Here is a 23,145-nt window from a genome sequence, read left to right as displayed (position 1 = left end):
TCAGGTCAGGAGGAAGCCTTTCTAGAGTTTTCAGTTGCTGGGGGAACCTGCATATTGAATGGAAAGCTTGGAAGAGTGGGCAGAGCCAAACAGTACACAGCAACCAGATCTGAATGCCAGTTGGAGTTGATTTACTTGCCAGGTTTGGTGACTAGCGAGGCAGCCATACTGAGAAGGTCTCAGCGGCCAGGGTGCTGCCATTGCAGGAAGGTTGTGAGAAGGTCTTAGCAGGGGCTAAAGCACAGCCATCTTAATTCTGCTTGCCAGGACTAGAACTCCAATCTTGGGACAGGCTGAGGGACTCCTGCACCCCATGGGAACTGGAGTCAGGGGGCACTGTAATACCAGCTCCTAAAGGATTCTTCTGAGCTTTAAGATCAAACCCAGCAGGGTCTGAATGCTGAGGAAACAATCAGGTGATCACTGAAGGCAAATTAGTTCAGAATAAGGACCACAGAGGTTGCTGGTTGTGCTGTCTCCAAAAAAAAAAAAAAAAAAAAAACCACAGCACCACCTGGTGTCCCAGGGACGTACTGCAACATACTGTCATCAACAGCAAGGACTTCTGTTTGAAACAAAGGAGGCAGTGAGAAGGAAAAAGGAGGAAAATGAGGTGAATAAAGAGATAGAACACATGAGGAGGAACCAACAAAAAAATTCAGGCAACATGAAAAACCAAAACAGAGGAACTCCCCCAGGGGACCATGAGGCAACTACTGCAGAAGACTCTACCTATAAAGAATTAATGGACTTGACAGAAAGGGAATTTGAATTGAGGATGATGAAGACAATAAAAGGAATGGATGAGAAAACGGAAAGACAGAACCAAAAGTCACACGAGAGATATGTAGCATATAGGAAGGATGTGGTGGAGCTTAAGGAAATGAAGGAGACAATCAGGGAATGTAAAGATGCAGGAGAAAGTATCAAAAAGGGAGAAGAAAGAACCTCAGACATAGAGGAGAAAGCAGAAACAGTGCTTAGAGAACTGAGACTCCATGATACACTCAGACATGTGAATAACAGGGATTCCTGAAGGGGAGAAGACTGTCCAAAGGAATGGAGGCCCTACTGCATGTGGGGAGAAGGGAACACTTTTACACTGCTGATGGGACTGCAAACTAATACAATATTTTTTGGAAGGAAGTATGGAGAATCTTCAACTCAAATTACACCTCCCATTTGATCTTACAACCCCATTAGTAGGCATTTACCCAGCAGAAAAAAAATCCTTTTATCACAAGGACATTTGCACTACACTGTTCATTGCAGCTCAATTTACAATTACCAAAATGTGGAAGCAGCCTGAATGCCCGCCAACCCAGGGATGGATTAACAAGGTGTTAGTGTATACCGTGGAGTACTATTCAGCCACCAAAAACGATGGGAGACTTTACATTTTTGTATTAACCTAGATGGAGGTGGAACACATTCTTCTTAGTAAAGCATCACAAGAATGTACTCTATTTTTTTTTTGGCTGGGGCTAGGTTTGAACCTGCCACCTCCGGCATATGGGACCGGCGCCCTACTCCTTGAGCCACAGGCACCACCCAGAATGTGCTCTATTCTAATATGAAGGCAGTAGATGATGTAATACAAAGAGGGGTAGGGGAATGAGGGAGAGGGGAGTGGGGAGGAGGGAAGGAGCGAGCTGGGGGGTGTCACAGGGTATGACACACCTCTTGGGGGTGGGACACAATTATAAGAGGAACTTTAACAAATGCAATCAGTGTAAGCCTAATTCTTTATACCCTCAATGAATCTCAAACAATAAAAAGATTGGGGATATCTACCAGAACTTATCCAAATGATGCAAATGAATCCAATTTTTTGTGATGGTCCCTTGAATGGCGTAGTAGATATTACTTTTTATACTAAACAGGATCCCCAGACTGATGTAATGAAGAGTTAATAACCCACATCCCTTCATTCTACACTGCTTAATAGGAACCCATAGTCAGCGTGACATCATTCAAGCCAACTACACTTAACATGTAAACAAATCTGGGTTTGCATCTTGGATCTGCTATTTGCTATTAGCAATAGTTAATACTTCAAGATCACTATATGCCAGACACTGCTCTAAGCACTTAACAAATATTAACTCCTTTAACACAGCAACTTTGTAGGGTAGGTCCTATTTATTGGCTGCTGATCTTGAGTTTCCTTTTCTGAACCTCTGTTTCCATATCTATGAAACAGTGTAATATCTAGCTTGCACTGTTGCAGCAGACACTAAATACAGATTTAAATACAGCTGTTGTATTTAAATACAATGAGTTATGATAGTAGTTTCCACCTAGTAAGTGCTCTTTAAATCATTCTTTAAATCAGTCCACCAGGAAGTGGAGTAAATGCAAATGATTTAGCTCCGTTTACTGCTTCGTAGTTCTAAGAGGGCTTCTATAACTCCTACTATGTTTTTTAAGAAGTGTGTTGAAATTTCCTTTTGCGGATCTTTTTCTGTTCTCCTATATTCATTAGTTAAAAAAAAAAAATCCTTAAAAAATAACAGAGTTTGTTTTGGAGCCGGAGGGTGGGTGAGAGGTCAGTGACCTGTTCCCTGCTCCTCTGACGTGTTGACTAGAGGCAGCAAGAGTCCCTGTGGAAGAGGGGACGGCAGATGACGGGAGGAGGCAAACCAGTCAAACTCCTGGAGATGAGAAGAGAGGAAGGAGTGGACAGGACCTCAGCACGGGCCTCACTCACGGCCCCAGGGCGTCACAGCTGAGAAGACTGCACTCTCCTGCACTGTGGTAACCGATCGGCTCTCTCCTGTTCCCCTTTGGAAGGAGAACTCTTACTCTTGCCATCTAGTAGGTGAAGAAAGAAGCTTAAAGAAAGAATCAAGATTTTCAAGAGAGCTGAAGAAAGCACATTTGCATCTGCAAGGCCTGTGGTCCCGGCCACACCATTGTCTCTGCAAGGCCTGTGCTCCGGGCCATGGCACTGTTTCTGCAAGGCCTGCGCCCTGGCCCCACCATTGTCTCTGCAAGGTCTGTGCTCTGGGCCAGGCCACTATCTCTGCAAAGCCTGTGCTCCAGGCCATGCCATTGTCTCTGCAAGGCCTTTGTTCCAGGCCATACCTCGGCAAGGCCTGTGCTCTGGGCTGTGGCATCATCTCTGCAAGGCCTGTGCTCTGGGCCACTTCTCTTGGGAAGCAGAGAAGCCTGCAAGCTAGCAATCCCAGCTTGGCACAGAATGTCTCCGGAGGCTCAGCCTGGGGCTTGCGACCTTGCAGGGTTATGGGTGGGCCTTTAGTGTGGAGTCACTCTGTTGAATTTTAACCGTTCTTTCCTTCTGTTCAGACATGAAAGAGATTACATTTTGCTGCAAAGCAGGTCTGGTCGCATCTCACCAATACCTAATGGTCCATCTGTCCTATGTCTTCTCCAACCTATAGAAGACGTGAGTAGTTTCCCAGAGTCCCTCAGAACCAAATTTGGAGGAACCATGCTTTGGAAAGAGCCATGGAAGGCATCCAAAACAGGCAGATTCGGCAAAACCTTTCCTTCCCACACCTGCACCACAGCCACATGAACACGCCCAGGAGAGCTTGGTTTTAGGGGAACAGAATACACAGTGATTTGCATTTTTAAGGTTCTCAAGTTACTTGGTACAAATGAGTCTTAACTACAGACTCATTTTCAAATTTTACATAAACCCTGCACTAGTTAAAAAAATCATAAAAAGCCTTAAAGAAGCAGTCAGTAGATGGTATAGTGACGGCAGGAAATTAGCTGTATTGTTGAGGAACAGATGGTTTACATTATACAAATCCTTTAGCCTAAACTTGTTTAGCTCTGGCATATTGTAAATTATATTTTAGTAATGAAAGTGAAACGACCTCTGCTTGACCTCCAGTGGGGTTTGTCTGTTTGAACCAATGTAGTGGAAAACTATGAAAGAAAATGAAGTCATAAAGTTTTGGCAGTTCAATTTTGGCTCATTTCAAGTTAAGGGGTTATAAATCTGTTTAGTTTTTGTTTGACAAGTATTTGTCATACAGGGATGTACAAAATGTAAAGAAGTGTAAAATACACATGAGGCGTGGTGCCAAAGTAAACCAAGTACAAAGGGAAACTGGAATGAACAGGGTCCCTGCTGCTATCTCTTTATCACTCCCTCCATTAGCTGAATCGTAGGACGGCCTCCGTTTATTACATGCTGTAAGGCAATTAAGTACCTTAAAACTGAAATAGACTTTCAGTTTAAATTTTTACTTCTCAAAGTAAACACATATCTTCTTCAGTGCAGTTTAAAAAATTATGCAATTTTTGATGGGGAGAGGGATAAAAGTTAAAATACAAGTTGATGCATTCTTTGAAGATCGGATTGTACTACTTTTCCTTAGCAATTTTTGAAGAGCAACCATATTAGAGGTTAAATGAGCACTTCCCAGAGGGGAAGTGAAGGAAGGCCCTTTTAGATCTGAGTCATTTAGACGTTAAGTCAGATGTGAGCACTGTGGCACCATTTAAACTGCTGGTAGGCCAGGCTGATGCTGGCGGCTTCTTCCACCTTCCCAAAGAACACTAAGTGGGGCTATGGAGCCCTTGTAGATCTTTTAATGTCAGATATGGGCTCAGTGCCCGTAGCAGAGTGGTTGCAGCACCGGACACACATGCAAGGCTGGCGGGTTTGAACTCAGCCCAGGCCAGCTAAACACCAATGACAACTGTAACAAAAAAATAGCTGGGTGTTGTGGCAGGCGCCTGTAGTCCCAGCTACTTGGGAGGCTGAGGCAAGAGAATCGCTTAAGCCCAAGAGTTTGAGATTGCTGTAAGCTGTGACGCTACAGCACTCTACCGTGGGTGACATAGTGAGACTCTGTCTCAAAAAAGAGACTCTGTCTCAAAAAAAAAAAAAAGATATGAAAGCCATGAGGTTTTTTTTTTTTTTTTTTTTGAGACAGAGTCTCACTATGTCACCCCTGGTAGAGTACCATGGCATCACAGCTCACAGCAACCTCAAACTCTTGGGCTTAAGCGATTCTCTTGCCTCAGCCTCCCAAGTAGCTGGGACTACAGGCGCCTGCCACAACACCCAGCTATTTTTTTGTTACAGTTGTCATTGTTGTTTAGCTGGCCTGGGCTGGGTTCAAACCCGCCAGCCTTGGCATATGTGGCTGGTGCCCTACCTACTGAGCTATGGGCGCTGCCCATGGGTAGAGTTTTTAAAAAATTGTAACTACAGGGGTGGCACTTGTGGCTCAAAGGAGTAGGGTCCTGGCCCCATATGTCAGAGGTGGCGGGTTAAAACCCAGCCCCAGCCAAAAAACTGCAAAAAAAAAAAAAAAAAATTGTAACTACATTGGTGGCTGTAGATGGACAAGGAGGGCAGACCCATCAGCTTTATCTCTTTCTGTCTTAGAGAAGAGACCCCTTATCTGATGATAAAATTTGAACTGACTCCACCTGGTGATGCAGCGTACCACTGGCCTGCTCTTTTTTGGTCACTTCACACAAGTGATTACCTAGGAAGTGAGGGGAGGATTTTGTGGCAGCTACCAACATTCGTGTACAGCATGAAACCTGCTCTGTGACTTTTTGCCTCTAACCTGAGTGGCATACTACTGCTCTAACTTTGAGCCCAACTTGAAGGATAAACACAAAATGCAGAGCTACGCTGGAGTGGAGGGAAGTGAGCCCAGGTTTTTCTCTGGAATAGGAAGGGGGCTCTAGCAGCAGGTATTCAAAAATGACCGAAGTTCGTATTCCATAAGTCAGCCCCAAACCTCCCCTGCAGTCCCTATCACTCAGGCTGGTTAATTCCCGACATTCTGATGCCCCAACACTGACTGCTGTCCTTTAAAATGTCTCTTATGCTGTTTTCCTGAAGCAGATTCTAGCTGGATACAAATGTCTGCAGGAGAAGGGCAGGTTCCATGGCACAGCATTTGTCCCTGCCCCCAGGGATGATGAGATCCCAGCTCTGTTGAAATTAGAGGGGTAGTTTGGGTAACAGGAGGGCTTCACCAGTCCTTTTCCTCTTTGAGAGCACACGTTTCTCCGAGATCTGTATTCCTTATAGACTCGGGTCTGTGAATCTCAGGTCTCGATTAGCATAGTCTATGCTGGGGCAGGCATCAGAACCATGTAGGGGTGTGGTTAAAATGCAGATGAGTGGGCCCCAGGGTTTTGATTATGTCAGCCTGAGATTCTTCATTTCTGATAGTTGCAAGTTGATGGGAATGCTTTGGCTGGGAGGCCTCACTTTGAGAGTCACTGGAATAAATGGATATAGTTTCCAGATTAGCCAATTACTTAGTGATCTGGGTCCCTGCTCCCTCATCCCTCATCAGCAATGACCACAGTGAGTCTAAGGAGCCTGTCTGAGCAATTCTGATTTACCCAAGCGAGAGAAAACCACTCAGCTTGAAAAGATGCTTTTGGTAATGCAGGATACACAAAAATGCAAGAACCATCGACCAGAGTTTACGAGGTTTATATGTTGCATGGCTGCTGTTTGAGATTCAAGGTTTTGAAATAAAAATCTCTCTACAGACTGGATATGTCATCAATTTTTCCTAGTCTTGTGCATAGCTAAACGTTCTAGGATATACTTTAATAGATGATCACATCAGTCAACTGCATCTACTATAATACATATACACTATACCACATATACTATATGCTCTATAATGCATATACAATGTATACTATATACTCTATACCACATATACTATATACTTTCTATATTCTATACTGCATATACTATATACTCTATATACACTATACTGCATATACTACTCTATACCACATATACTATATACTCTATACCACATATACTATATACTGTCTATATTCTATACTGCATATACTATATACTCTATATACACTATACTGCATATACCACTCTATACCGCATATACTATATACTCTATACCACATATACTATATACTCTCTATATTCTATACCGCATATACTATATACTATACCACATATACTATATACTCTCTATATTCTATACTGCATATACTATATATACACTATACTGCATATACTACTCTATACCGCATATACTATATACTCTATACCACATATACTATATACTCTCTATATTCTATACCGCATATACTATATACTCTATACCACATATACTATATATTCTGTATATTCTATACTGCATATACTATATATACACTATACTGCATATACTATATATACACTATACTGCATATACTACTCTATACCGCATATACTATATACTCTATACCACATATACTATATACTCTCTATATTCTATACTGCATATACTATATATACACTATACTGCATATACTATATACTCTATACCGCATATACTATATACTCTATACCACATATACTATATACTCTCTATATTCTATACTGCATATACTATATACTCTATATACACTATACTGCATATACCACTCTATACCGCATATACTATATATTCTATACCACATATACTCTACACCACATATACTATATACTCTATATGCTATACCGCATATACTATATACTCTATACCACATATACTATATACTCTATGCCGCATATGCTGTGCTCTATACTGTATATACGATACAGTGCATATATTGTATATGGTATATTTTAGTATATACTAAATTCTATGCTGTATATACTATATACTCTGTACCTTATATACTATACTCTATATTGCATATGCTTTCTCTATACTGTATATACTAAACTCCATACTAAACTGCATACACTGTATATGTCATATACTATACACTGCACATATATCACATCATCACAAGCCTGAGAGATTCACCCTCTGATTGCCTCATTTTATGAGTCAAGGCACTAAGGCATTCGCAGCTGGCCTAACGAAGCACAACCATTAAGTGGTAATGCCAGGATTCAAGTCCAAGTATGTCTGACACCAAAGCTGAAGTAATTCCTGGGGAGAGGCAACATCCTCAAAGGACTCAACATGTTACAAGCCACAAGGACCTCTGGTGTTAACAGTGGGGTGCTCAGGAACTGAGAGCTCTCTTGGTTTCTGGGCTGACCTTACTCTGCTGATGCCTAGTTGTCTTTTTTTTTTTTTTTTTTTTGTGGTTTTTTGGCCAGGGCTGGGTTTGAACCTGCCACCTCCGGCATATGGGACCGGCGCCCTACTCCTTGAGCCACAGGCGCCGCCCGATGCCTAGTTGTCTTAATTAGTTGACTGGAATAAATGAACAAAACCTGAAAGTGACAGCCTTTGTCTGAAGTGGGCACAAGATCCTGGAGAATGTTTGAAGTTGAGATTTTCTTAGCATCTGGATTTGGCTGTTGACACAGATCTACTTGATTCCAAAGCCTGTGTGTTTTACTGGCTCTTAGCTAACCAATGCTGGATCTGTGAAACAGTGGATTCTACTCATAAACAGACATGATCACATTCTAAAAGCTCAGAGGGCACATCCATTGTATTTTGGGAGGCTATGAACATTTTCAAAGACTGCAGCTCAACTAAGTGCCTTCTGACTGTGCAATCACATTCTAGAGGAAGTTTCAACCAATATTTTGCCACATTTGCTCAGAGTTCAGCTGCACTTCTCTGGAAGTGATTTAACTTCAGAAGCATTTCTTTTCTCTATAATGTAACTTTCTGATAGTTTCAGTGTTTGGTGGTGAATAGGGTTGACTCTGTGGTGGATTTACTTTATAATGCCAATGGGAGAGGTTCTAATCTACCTGGAAATAGAACAGACACCAGTAATTTTAATGGCAGCTGAGCCACCAAGTACTCATAACTTGGGTGTGTGTGTTTAAGTCAGCCTGAAAATGAAAGCAAGGGAGAGAAACCCAGGCCTGCGCAGGTCTGGGTTTGAGCTGCCACTTGCCAGGTGCATGACTTTGGGCAAACTCTGGATTTCAAGCCTCTCAAGCCCTACCCCTGAATCAGGCTCAAATTAGTACCTAGTTCCTATATTTATTTTACATGTTCTGTTGAGATAAGCAGAAACATCTCAATAAAGAAATATTTAGCTTGTTCATAAAACCCATTTGTAATGTATCTATTTATAATACTTGCTTTCCCCAGAAGTAAAGTTTCTATAGACATTAGTTTAGGCTATGGTTATGTACTGGACAGTATCCCAGCACCCCCATCAGACCTTCTGCACCCTCATAGATTTTTATTTAGGTTGTCAGCAGGGTGTGGGGTGAGAGAAGTTTTGGTAAAAGGATGGGCACAAGGAACACCAAAGCTGTCCAAAGAACTGCCTTTGTAATCTTTGCTGGGATTCTCTTGTTTCTGTCCTCACCCCAGTTAATGTGTGTGCCACTGGCTCCTACAGCTTCCTCCTCAACCCACATTCTCTCATCCACAACACTGGCTTCATTAAAAGACCCGTAGTCATCAATGCAACAAAACAATAGTGATTTCTGCCTATTGAGTAACTGAGAGGTGTCAGATACACTAAGTCAAAAGTGTAAAAATATCCTATGTGAGTACTATTTTCATCCTTGCTTTACAGGTGAGAAAATAAAAGATTCATCCACGTTATTTGCTTAAGAGCTTATGGCCAGTAGATAAAGGAGCCAAGATCTCTCCTGCTCTTTGAAATATATCAAACTACCTTCCAGAAATGTACTAAGAGGAAAAAATATCAGGAAAGGTAAGGTAGCCCCAGATAGTATGGACTCTTGGGTGCTAAGATGGGAACAACTCGAGGTTGGTCCTTCCAACCTCCAGATTAGGGAAGCATCAGACTCAAGTGGGAGCTAAAGCAAAGTGCAGAGGATGAGGTCAGCCTGAGAGGCAGCCTGGGAGGCCAGTGTGGGAGGTCAGCCTTGGAGGTCAGTATGGGAGGTCAGCCTGAGAGGGTAGCTGAGAGGAGCTGACTAAGGAGAGACTGAAAATCCTCCAAGGATGCTTCCATTCATGGAATTAGAAGAAGAACTAGTGGAGGAAATGTGGGAAGGAGATCGGAAGCAAGCCATTGGCAAAAGTATTTTAAGATGGGGGTTAAGACTGCCGAATTCTCCTGAGAAATCAGAGGATGAAATCTTGGATTAAATTACATCACTAGGGATTCCCAAGAGAACCATGTTAGTACAATGGTAAACTCAGAAGTTCTTGGGAGACAATGGCATTAAGAAGGGAGTGGAGGAGTTACTGAAGATATTTCAGAGGGAAGCATGGTGACCTTGGGTCAGGGCAGGGCAGGGGCCCGGCAGGGCTTTTCAGATAGAAGCACATCACTGGCCAAAGGAACGGGCCCAGAGAATACAATCAAATTCCAGTACATTCAGCTACTACTTTGACTGGAAAGGAATAAAAAGAGATGAATTGCTTCAAAGTAAAAACAAACAAACAAACAAAAAAAAAAAACAGAAAAGCTGGCAAAAGATGAGGATAAATTGAGAAATAAAATATAGCCACCAGCAGCTTTGGACAGCTAGGCAGATCCTGCCTTTTCCTCAAATATTCCTACATCCAGGAGCTGCAGGAGTTTGCCTACAGGGGATATTCAGGCTTTTTGGCTATTTCCCCTGCCCTGGCCTGCCTCCACTCTTCCTAGGCTCTGTTCTTAAAGTCCTCCAAACTTTAACATCTCTAAATGCCTAACCCCTAAGTAGGTGAGGAGCCAGGAGGCCATGCTGAATAGGCCCACCCTGCACCTCCCAACTTACACCCTGAGCAGCGCACTCCACATCTTCTTTCTCTCACCAAGCACGCTCTGCTTTTCAGTTGTGACTGTTTGGGGAGGTGGAGGCAGGAGAAGGAGAAGCAAAGGAAAAGAAAAGGGAACTTAAGAGTTTCCAGACTCCTCTGAGAAGGTTCAATTTCTGCAGCACTTTAAAGAAAAAAATAACCCCACTCAGATTGTAAAATTCATAATGTGGTATAGAAAAGCCCTGCCTAGTTCAGGCATCACTAGAACGCTCATCAGAGGATGGCATGAACAAAATAAAGGGGAAATAAACAAACAGTCCTTTGCCTGAACACAGTCTCCTTTTTTTCTCTGAACAGCTGAGAAAACTGAACTGCACAAAGCTAGTGGCTTCTCAAAGTCACAGAGCTGGTAGCAGGGGGTCGGGAAGAACATCTCCATCTCCTGGCTCATCAGCAGTCAGATGCCTGTCTGGCCCACTGGCCTCCTTGCAGCACAGGTCAGAAGGAAATGGGCGGCTCATCAAAGCTTTTACTTCTAACCACACCGTCCCACCTCTCTGGGGACCCACTCGAAGCCTCATCAGCCCGTCTGTCTGCAGCCCTATTGTCCCTGCTGAAGGGTATCGGTTTCTAATCTCCCAGAGGAGCCTCTTCTTAATCCAAACACTCAGGGGAATCTGAGCAGCTCAGCGAGTGAAGAGAGATGGAAATGGATAGTTTAAACCCTGAAGGGCACATTCATTTGGGTAAATAAGAACCCTGGACTCTGACCTGAAGTGGCCAAGGGGAAATGAGAATAAGGCAGAGGAAGCCAGTTCCTGCCCTTCAGTCCTCTCTCATCCTCCAAATGTCCTTTCGATTTTGCTCAGGTAGAGTGCTTGTTTTCAGGATTTCTTTCTTTTTTATGTGTGTCCCTTTCTTTTAAATTTTATAGGTACATGTAATATTTATATGTCAGTGACCTTTTGAAGCAGTTTTAGAGATTTTCTGTTTACATTTAGGAATTTTCTTTAAGGTCTACAAAGTCCTTTGTGCTTTTTCCAGGAAAAGCACTCAGTCAGAACCAAAACAAACATCTGAATAACTCAAATTCGATCGGAGCCAAATCTCTTAGGAGAGTAAAAAAAAAGTTAGCATTTAATTTTGTTGTTTCCTTTCCCCTCCTCAACCCTGTCAAGTATTTGAACCATTCCTACTTCCATCCTGGTTCAGAAGTGTTTGAGAACTGTTTAAGGTATATTCTAAGCCTCCTGATGAACAAATCTTGACACTGGGAGATTCTGCAAGGCACGTTTCAGAAATGATCCAAAAACTATGAAAACAGTGTTTACTTTGCCAAGCCTCTGGGAAACTCATGCCCCCAGTATATTTTACATTTGTCTTTTTGGCCATGGAACCTGGAGAACTGTTATTGCTCTAGTCAAATTTTACATGTCCCTTGCAGGGCTAGGCTCCATCTCTCAGGCCTGTGACTGTTATAGTCCTTTTAAAGATTTCTCAGGAGCCAGGGGGGATGCCTGTGGTTACCACACAGCACAAACAGACCCAACGGGGTCACATTTAGTTGTTTGCCTAACCTTCTCTCTCCCCCCTCACATTTTTTTCTGTGAAAATGTTATCATGGGCTTTGCAAGAGCATGAGCTTTATTTAGTGTTGGAAAAATCCTGTATTCATACTTTATCTCTTTCAATTGCTAGGTCTTTGACCTTGGACAAATTACTTAGTCTGAGTCTCAGTTACCTTGGCTGTACAATAATAATAACACCTACCTTATTTAACAGCTGTAAAGATTAAACTTGGTAAGGGATGCACACGGCCCTGCTATCTTGGCAGTTCATATTTATCAATCTATATTTGCTTTCTCTAATTTTGCCACAAAGCTCTCTGAGATCTTTGTTAGAAATATCATGTACTGCAAAACAAACTTCTGCTAAAAATGGAATTAAGTTGCAGATTAAAGCTCACATACACAACTGATAGTTTTTCCGAATGGAAAGGACTCTTCCATGGTTCCTGCCATAACAAAGAGAAACGGTTCTCACCAGGATGGTCACTGCTGCAGCCAAACCAAGCTAGTCTCAGAGTTGTGGTGTTTCCAGGCTTCTTAATATTTAATAATAGAAATGACAGGGAAAGATTCTCATAGAACAGTGACTATTGCACCAGAAGCTTGAGTCATGGGATACATGAAAGTATCTGCAAGGTCAACGAGGTGTTACCTCATGATGTGCAGCAAGATTCACCTCTATTTACACTACCTGTACATTAGCATTAAACAGAAATAAATGTGATGTTGAAGAAATGTAAGTAGATTAGCTAGAAGCTAGGATGTCAAAAAAGTTAACCCACACCTCCACCCATCCCCTAAGCTACTTTGTAAACGCCATGGTCCTCAGAATCTGTGGGAAATTTTTCTTTTTTTCTTTCTTTTTTTTGAGACAGAGTCTCACCATGTCACCCTGCAACCTCAAACTCTTGGGCTTAAGTGATTCTCTTGTCTCAGCCTCTCAAGAAGCTGGGACTACAGGTGCCCACCACGATACCCGGCTACTTTTTGATTGTAGTTGTTGTTGTTTGGCAGGCCCAGGCTGGGTTTGAACCTGCCAGCTCAGATATATGTGGCTGGCACCCTAGCCGCTGAACTATAGGCACTGAGCCATGTGGGGAAATTTTCAAGATAAAAATTCACATTTAACAAGGGAACAGTTCTCTTTCTGCTGAATACAGAATATTTAAAAACAAATTTTTAGCATTTAAGAAATTCTAAATCCTACTTTATGGGGGCAAGACATGATTGCAAGAGGGACTTTACCTAACAATTGCAATCAGTGTAACCTGGCTTATTGTACCCTCAATGAATCCCCAACAATAAAAAAAAAAAAAAAAAATCTGAAACCCCCCCCCAAAAAAAAAAGAAATTCTAAATCCTTACCAACAAATATGACTTTATAATAGCAAAAATATCTTTAAGACTCTTCAAATTAAAAAAAATTAAACAGAAAAGCCAATAAAATAAAATGAGTGCTATGTGTCAGCCCGAGCATGCTGTTCTACTTATTAGACAAGAAGGTTAGTTGATTTGGGTGTGAAGACATTATTTTTCCCAAAGTAATGCATCACCTTTTCACAAGAACGGAAAAACAAGCACCACATGTGCTCACTATTAAACTGGAACTAATCGATTAACACTTATGTGCTCATATGGAAATAGCACTCATCAAATTCAAGTAGGTAGGAGGGGCAGAAGGGCAGGTGTAAATTCACACCTAATGAGTACAATGCACACTGTCTGGGTGACAGGCATCCTTATAACTTGGACTCAAATGGTACAAAGCAATTTATGTAACCAAACATTTGTACCCCCTTAATATTCTGAAAAATTTTAAGAAGTCCTAAAGAAACAGAACTAAATGCAATTAATTTGCATTATGTGTTAAATTTGTCTTTGCACGCCAATAAAAACTGAAAATAAAAATTAGGTCATTATCAAAAAAAGAAAGTAATGAATCTCCTCTTCATGAGGGTCAAAAGAATATTATGGTCACTAACCCACAGAGAATGTAAGTATTTGCTGAGTGAATGAATGACTGTTCTCCTATGGAGTTGAAGCAATTAGAAAAGACAGACTTTTGAATGTAAATTGTTTAAATAAAATCCCTTTGCTGAGAGCACTGAGGTTGAGGTGTTGGCGTTCCTGACAAAAAGCTTCTGTTGTATTTCAGTTCCAAGATGTAACACGGGGGTGACCCAGGGTCATTCCCAGGACCTCGAGCAATCCAAATGTTGAAAGATATGAAAAAAAAGCAAAAAGCTAAATCTGTGATTTAGCACAGAGAGGGAAGGGTAAGAAGGGCTATCATAAAACAGGATTCAAAGATTGTTGTAAGGACACTTCTCTTAAAATTTGCTCTAGCTAAAGAGAAAAGTATTTAAGTTAGGCATGGATAGGGCTTAGGGCTTTTTTAAAAATTGTCATTAAAAAAAAAAAAACAAAAAAACAAAAAAACACCTAATGGCCAGGCTCAGTGGCTCACACCTGTAATCTTAGTACTTTGGGAAGCCGAGGTGGGAGCATCTCTTGAGCTCGGGAGTACAAGACTAGCCTGAGCAAAAATGAGACACATCTCTACTAAAAATGGAAAAATTAGCCAGGTGTTGTGACGGGTGCCTACAGGCCCAGATACTACTGAGGCTGAGATAGGAAGATCACTTGAACCTAGGAATTTGGGGTTACTGTGAGCTAGTGCCATGGCATTCTACCCAGGGCAACAGAGTAAGAGTCTATCTCAAAAAAATAATAAATAAGTAAATACAAATAAACTTAAAAAACCCCATAACATTTTCTATCTTGAACATTTTTATATAGTATATAGTACAGAAGTTTTATATAGAAGTTTATAGTATAGAAATTTTAACTATATATGCACATTGTTGCACAATGAAAAGGATTGCCTGGGCAGCTCCTGTGGCTCAAAGGAGTAGGGTGCTGACCCCATATATGGGAGGTAGCAGGTTTAAACCTGGCCCAGATCAAAAACTGCAAAAAAAAAACAACCAACAAAAACAAACACAGGATTTCGTGACAGTGAAGTTTGTAAACAATGCTTGATCTCTCTCAGTTTGATTGGAAAGAATGGAAATTTCCTTCTTAGAAATTTTGAAAAATAGCTTGCATTCTGAGTTCTGAAGGGCTGGCCAGGATAATATAAGGATCCCTTCTAGCCCAGCAAACTCTGTGCTAAGGCAGTGCTTTGGAAAGCCCAGCTCTGAAGTAGACTGCGCAAAGTTAAAGATACATGGTTAGTTTTTGCGCTTGCTGAAAATAAACTCAAACACTGGAAGACTCTGATTCCATAGTATTTGACTTCTAAGCATGGGAGGGTTGTAAGGTTTTGCTTTAGCCCATGGTATAAACACAGCTCTGCACTGCTCATGTTACCTTGGGTTTGTATGCATTCAGCATTGACATCTCCACATTTTGACCTCTGACGTGTTTTGGTTGCCTCTGGACTGGTGGTGACGATGACTTCTGGTTATTGCGGCAGACACAGATGAAGAAGAAGAGCAAAGCAATAGCCAGCGGAATGGCCACACTTGGCACCAGTATGTATAGGATTTCCATTTTATTCTTCTCCTTGGAATCCTTTGAATCTGGGTCCAGAAACGAAAAAGAGCAAAAGTTACACTTGTTAAAATAACATGTATAATATTACACTGCATTGTTTAAAATGATCTTTATTCTTCCCACACACAAATCCACTGTGAGAAAAAGAGTCCATAGCTTATTACACTTTGTTTCTATCAAACCTTCAACATGATTTACTGAAGTTTAAAAATCTGAAGTTCAAACATTTACAAACTATAGAGGGACATTATGAAGACCTTGGGTGTATGTGTGGTGTCTCCCTCTAACCTTGCTTCTTTTAAGTGGAAGGCCTGCCTTTCTCCAACACCCTAAAAGCTAAATGCCATGAGAAGGAATGGTGAGCCCTGAGACAACGCGTGGACCACAGGGCTCTTCTTCCACTGGCTTCCAGCCCAGAGCAGCCAGCACATCCTGATGTTTCAGAAACCATTTCTTTATCTTAGGTAGTTTGGACTTATAGGTCAGCCAGTCCTGTATCTCCCAGATCACTAAAGAATCCTGGTCTCAGTTTACAAAGAGCCACTGGCCTGAGAATATGGGGGCCTGAAGTCAGAGTCAGTTTAGTCTTTGATGAGCTGTGTGACCCTGAACAAAACATCCACATCTCTGGGCCTCATTTTTCTCATCTGCAAAACTAAAGTGTCCATTTTGGAAGGTGTCTACAATTCCCTCCAGCATAGCAGCACTGCATAGTTGGAACATTTTTTTTTAAGAAATTCTTTATTAAATCGTAACTGTGTATATTAATGAATTTATGGGGTACAATGTGCTGATTTCATATACAATGTGGAATGCTTACATCTACCTGATTTGCAAAACCATCTTCTTATTTGTTGTGGTAAAACCATTCATACTCTATTCTTAATAGTATAAGAAATGCATCACTGCGTTACGCACATAGGTTGGATCCCCTCCTCCTGACCTCCCCCTCCCTCTCTTTACTCTTTTTTTGAAACCCCCAAATTCTTTTTAAGGGGTTTCATATGAACCCAATAACTATGAGTGTTAACACTCTGAAGTATATTTTTGAATTCTTATATATCCACTTTAGCAATGTTTGGAAAAGAATATAGTATGTATAGAAGAACATGAGACATGCTTTTCTTTTCTGTCAATTTGAGTCTGACCATTAAAAGAAAATGCAGGGGTCCTTAAACTACGGCCCGCGGGCCACATGATGTGGTGTGATTGTATTTGTTCCCATTTTGTTTATTTCAAAATAAGATATGTGCAGTGTGCATAGGAATTTGTTCAGTTTTTTTTTTTTTTAAACTATAGTCCAGTCCTCTAACGGTCTGAGGGACAGTGAACGGGCCCCCTGTTTAAAAAGTGTGAGGACCCCTGGTAGGGCATATATTATCATTAATGAATCATTTCACTGGTAAAATATACATAAGAATTATGGCTAGTAATTAGAGGGGTTACATAATGGAAGGCCCTGATCACCAAGATTAGCTATTTTTCTTTAAGAAAACCCCAAAGTGCAAAAATTTAGAGTGACACAAAATTCAGGGATGATTATTTACACGAGAATTAACCATGCATCCATTCAATTATCTTTCCACTCGTTTACTAAGTCAACAAACAGAAGCTATGTGGGCAAGGACTAATCTAGATACTGGGAGTATAAGATGAAATATGACATGTCCTCTGCTCTTAAGGAGCTCATGGTTTGTGAAGGAAAATAGAGAAAAGATAATTAGAATGTACTGTTGTTAAGTGCTACAACCTAGGGGTGGAACAAGGCTTTATGAGTTAGCCCATTGGAAGAGGGGTTAAATCTGGTGACGAAGTATAATAAAAATAATAGCAATTTAAATATTTATCAAGTGTTTTCTATTGGAACAAAATCATGTTAGCTGTTATTACTACTACTAAACAGGTACTTTTCATGAACCAATTTTATGTCACAACCAACTCCACAAAATAGGTGACATCCCCATTTTTACAGATGAGGAAGCTGAGGGACAGTGTGGTTAAGTAACTTGCCCAAAGATGTGCCGCTAATAAGTCAAAAGACGGGACTCTTTGCCAGTCTCACTTCCCATGGACCCTGCCTGCTACTACCCACCCCGCCTGCAATTGGACAATGGCTGTTGCTTTCACCGATTTTCCCACTGTAGGGTTTCTCCTGTTTCATGGAGGTGAAAACGGTGGGGAATAACACGGAAGCTTTGCCAGACATGCTGTTTTGTTAACTCACTGCTTTCTACATTGTCACAGGTAAGTCTGTCACCCAGGCATTGTGAGAGGCTGTTCTAGTCATTGCCAGGTGCTTTGGTAGAGACTGTATCCACATGTCTGTGGACAGATAGGAGGACAGGCATCTCAAACCATCAGAGCGCTGACCACTTATATATGCTCACACACACACACACACACACACACTTATATTTACACTTTAGAAACAATGTAGCAGAATCAGGGAAGAGTGAGAGACTCTTGTCATGATCTAGATGACCTTCAGCAGGCACGGGGGCACTGAGCAGATTCATCTGTAAATGGGAATGATAACACTTCACAGAATTGACGTAGACAGTTCATCTACTCTAGTACCAGTTACAACTGAACCACTCAGTGTTTGCCCTTTACCCTTAGAGTAGAAGGGGAGTTGTGAACAAAAGTTCAGGGCTGGAAATGCTAAATACTTAAGCAAGAACAACTTCTCTGACCGCTGTTTCCTCATTTATTCAACGAGGATAACAATATTTGCTCTATTGATCTTACTTGGCTCATGTGAGAATCGGCTGAGATAATGTTTATGAAAGAACCTGGAATAACTGGAAATTGCCGTACAGCTGTTGGGTGCCATGTTCATTATTAACATGATAAACCATTTCCAAATTTCTCAGTATCCTGAGTCAGTGTGGGGGAGGGGAATCTGTTGTTATTCTTGGATTTTCAATGAAATCATTATGAGGGTACTGATAACAAAAGCAATGAGGTTAATGTAATCATCATTTTTCCAGCCTAGATTTTTAGCAACAAAATAAAGTAGGATCTTACCTGTCTGGCAAACAAAGGAGTCTATTCTGTATTCATTCCCTATCTGATTATTCACGAAGGCCTTTTCTTGTAAACAAGAGGTCTGGGACAAATACCCCTGTAGGTCTGCAGGAGAACAAACTTCCGGAAGCTAAATCCTTTAAAGTCAACTTGGCCCCTTCTGACTGTAAACCAGCACAGAGGGCACAATGTCTTTTTGCCAAGTGAAATACTCAAGCAGAACAATAGGTGGTCATGCAGGAAGTGACAGAAAATAAACTCAGGCCTATGGTGAGTCCTCGGTGGACCTGCTTCCTTCCCTACCCAGCTCTCTGTATTTGGCCAGAAGAGGATTGAGTCTCTGGCTCTTGTCTCTTTTACCTCTTATAAAAGTATTCCACAAAACAATTTACCTTACTAATGGAAAATCAGAAAACTAGTATCTGCTAAAGTCCTTTTTTACATCCTAGCATTTTTATTTTAATTTTAATCCAGTAGGCACTTTGGTGTTATCTGGATTTTGCAGATAGAGAAACAGAGGCTGTGGAAGGATAAATAATTCTCCAAAGCTAGAAAATAGGAGAGTGTGCATTGGAATGCAAGTCTGTCCTCCTTCAATGCTTCTGTGTGTTTTAAATTATATCACTAAAAAAATTACCCTAAAATATTATATGGAATTGTTTTTCACCATTCTATTTAAGATCCAAAGGTTCCCTTTCAATGACAATAATATCTGGTGGGGCTTATACTATTTAAAAAAAATCACATCAGAATAACGGAAATTATTCTCACTATTCATGTCAAAGGGAAATGGACACCTCCAATGCATTGCAGAGAAAAATTGGGTGAAAATTAGAAGGGTGAAGATTTTTAGGACTTTGGAATAACTGCTTCAAAAGTTAAACGCACATATTAGTTGCTTCAAGTTAAATACTTGGGATTTTTTTGAAACTAACAATTTAGTCCAAATCACGTGATTAATTTCCTTTCAAAAAAGCAACAATTTGGTATCACAGTTCACATCTGAGATTCCTAGTTTATTTTTACAATGATTTTCAATAGTTTGATTAATAATTAGGCATAATGGAGAAAACACTCCTTTTTTATCCTGAACCTTTAAAAGCAAGGTAATCATGAATTCTTACTCAAGAGGTACTTTTTATAAAGAGAAACATTATCTGAGATATTACTTTGTAGTTTTTGGCCAGGGCTGGGTTTGAACCCGCCATCTCTGGCATATGGGGCCAGCGCACTACCCCTTTGAGCCACATGCGCCACCCTGAGAAATTACTTTGAGTTAAAACTAGAAACACTCATTTTTAAATATGGCAAAGGTGGGAGAAAGTCTTTAGAACATTAGAAGTCAAAGGAAATTAAACAAGTTTAAATTATGATCTTGTCTGAAAAAAATTAAAAACCATAGAAATTAAACAGGAATCACTACCATTTATTATTTGAAAACTATAACATAGGCAGGTCTGCAGCAGGTGGCTGTGCACCAGGGACATTTAAGCATGTGCCCAGAAGCCAAAAGAGAAAGTGTGGTAATAAGACCTGCAGCTGGCAGGCAAGGTCCAGGCACTCATTCCTGGCTTGATGATGGAAATACTAAGCAGATATGTATTCTCAAATGAGTTCTTTAAAAAATGCTGATTAGGGTGTATACAGTGGTAAAAATTTTCCTCTACAGAAAACTATAGTAAGTTAGAGGCAGTAACTCATTTATGAGCATTTGGAAACACGTTAGTAACTGGAATCTATGCAAGTTCACTAAAAGTTTTTATAAATTCTCAGAGCTTCAGTTTTCCCTGTTATGAAAGAAAAGAGTTGGGCTAATCTTTTTTTAACAATTAAAAAATGTTTAATTATAAAAAAATATATAGGGCTGGGTGTGGTGGCTCATGCCTTTAATCCTAGCATTCTGGGAGGCTGAGGCAGGAGTAATGCTTTAGCTCAGGAGTTCCAGAGACCAGCTTGATCAGGAATGAGACATCATCTCTGCTAAAAATAGAAAAATTAGCAAGTGGCGGGTGCCTGTAGTGAGGCTGAGACAGGATCACTTGAACCCAGGAGTCTGAGGTTGCAGTGAACTAGGCTGATGCCATGGCAGTCTAGCCTGGGCAACAGAGTCAGACTCTGGATCAAAAAACCACCAAAAGACAAATGAACAACAATAAAAAAAAACATACAATGTAGAGTTTACCATCTTCACCACTTCTAATTGGACGGTTCAGTAATGTCAAGTGTATTCATAGTTATGTCACCAATTTCCAGAACTTTTTTATCTTGCAAAACTGAAACTCTATTCCCATTTAACAACATTCTACTTTCTGTTTTTATGAATTTGACTATTTTTTTTTTGTTTTTGTTTTTTGTTTGTTGCAGTTTGGCCAGGGCTGGGTTTGAACTCACCACCCTCGGCATATGGGGCTGGCATCCTACTCACTGAGCCACAGGCGCCGCCCGAATTTGACTATTTTTAAATAACTTATTAAGTAGATTATACAGTAGACAAGGTCTGACAATTAAGTTTAAAAGCTCATCCTAGAAATTTCGCACCTCATTGCTAAATATCTCTGCGGGTCACCTTCAAAGCACTCTCTTTGGAAAGCTGTGTCCTGATGCCAGCACCTAGTCCATCCTTCAGAGCAATTTTGGAGCTCTTTTCCTGGAATGCCCATCAGAGCTATCACTGTATTATCCTTGATGTCCTAAATGTCACCAAAATTTCTTCCTTTCAATATTTATCTTTGGGTAAGAGGAAGTCATTGGGGGCCAGATCAGGTGAGTAGGGAGGGTGTTTCAACACAATCATTTGTTTACTGGCTAAAAACTCCCACGCTGTGTAAGCTGGTGCATTGTTGTGATCCAAGAACCATGAACTGTTGGCAAAAACTTTAGGTCATTTTCATCTAAAGTTTTACATGCAGCCTTTTCAGCACTTCCAAATAGTAAACTTGGTTAGTTTTTCCATTTGGTACAAATCTGTAATGAACAATCCTTCTGATATCAAAAAAAGTTAGCAACACAATTTTGACTTTTATTTTAGACTGACAGAATTTTTTTTTTTTTTTTTTTTTTGCAGTTTTTGGCTGGGGCTGGGTTTGAAACTGCCGCCTCCAGCATATGGGGCCGCACCCTACTCCTTGGAGCCACAGGCGCCACCCCTGATGGAAATTTTTTGGTTGTGCAGAATGGGCTGATCTCCATTGTGCACTTTGACACTATGTCTCAGGGTCATATTGGTACACCCACGTTTCCTCACCAGTGATAACATGGCCCAAAACATCATCTTGCCTCAGCAAAAGCTGTCAGTAAACTTTGACTCTCCTTTACTTTTGTCCATCAGTAAAAAGCTCCTTTGGGACCATTTTTGCACACACCTTTCTCAGGCCAAGGTTTTCAGTTAACAGTTTCCTAACTGTTTGTCTATCAATGTTTCATCTCCTATGCTTCTTAAAGTCAGCTGACGATTTTGACACACAATTCAATTTCGATGCAAACATTATATTTTTGCAATGTTTTCATCAGTTCTGCTCATTGCTGGCCGGCCTGACCTCTCTTCATCCGTGATGCTTTCTCTCAGAAAAATGTTTAATCCATTTGTGCAATGCTGTTTTCTTCATGGCATTAACCATACAAATGGACTACTATATCCCTGATTTCACTTCTACTCTTGCCAAGTTTAACAGGAAATTTAAGGTCTGTTTGTTGCTCTAATTCAAGCTCCAACATTCTTTCAATGGCACACAAAAACATGCAACAATAATGAACGCCACTCAGCAAGACACCACTACTCATTGACACACACACAGTTGTGAGGTAGTCATGTACCCAGGTTAGGAAATCTGACTGAGTTGTCTGTATAACGCTGCCAACATAAGGGCACAGCGGCAAGACTGTGAAATTGTCAGACCTTGCATGTCTTTCTGTGACAGATTATTTCACTTAGCATAATATCTTCAAGGTTCCTCATGTTGCAGCGTGACCAAATTTCCTTCTTTTTAAAGACTAACCCTTCCACTGTTTGTATATACTGTGTTTTCTTCATTCGTTCATCTTTTGGTGGGCATTTGGATGCTTCCGCCCTGTGGTTGTTGTGAATAATGTTGCAAGGAACATGGATGTGCAAATATCTCTTTAAGACCCTGCTTTCAGTTTTTTTTTTTTTTTTTGATAAATACTAAGAAGTGTGATTGCTGGATCACCTGATAATTCTATTGTTAATTTTTTGTGCAATTTCCCTATTGCTTTCCATAGCAGCTGTACCATTTTACATTTCCAACAACAGTACACAATTATTCCAATTTCTCTACATCTTCACTAGCACTTGCTATTTTCTATTTTTGTGGTAATTGTCATCCTGATGGGTGTGAGATAGTATCTCTTTGGGGTTTTGACTTGCATTT

The 23,145-nt window shown here is 40.7% G+C and overlaps 1 protein-coding gene across 4 annotated transcripts in view; it reads right to left on the bottom strand.

The window, feature by feature from the left end:
* Positions 1-23,145, bottom strand: part of ROR1 (receptor tyrosine kinase like orphan receptor 1) — a 475,596-nt gene that overhangs the window by 8,688 nt on the left and 443,763 nt on the right. For all 4 annotated transcript variants that reach the window (XM_053576765.1, XM_053576766.1, XM_053576768.1 and 1 more), the window contains one exon: positions 15,545-15,756. In XM_053576765.1, coding sequence (XP_053432740.1) covers positions 15,545-15,756 — 212 coding nt within the window. The remainder of the gene's footprint in view (positions 1-15,544; positions 15,757-23,145) is intronic.

Source organism: Nycticebus coucang, chromosome 22, assembly GCF_027406575.1.
Source record: "Nycticebus coucang isolate mNycCou1 chromosome 22, mNycCou1.pri, whole genome shotgun sequence".
Classification (NCBI taxonomy): Eukaryota; Metazoa; Chordata; class Mammalia; order Primates; family Lorisidae; genus Nycticebus; species Nycticebus coucang.
The sequence above is the reverse complement of the archived record's forward strand: the minus strand, read 5'-3'. Positions and strand labels throughout refer to the sequence as shown.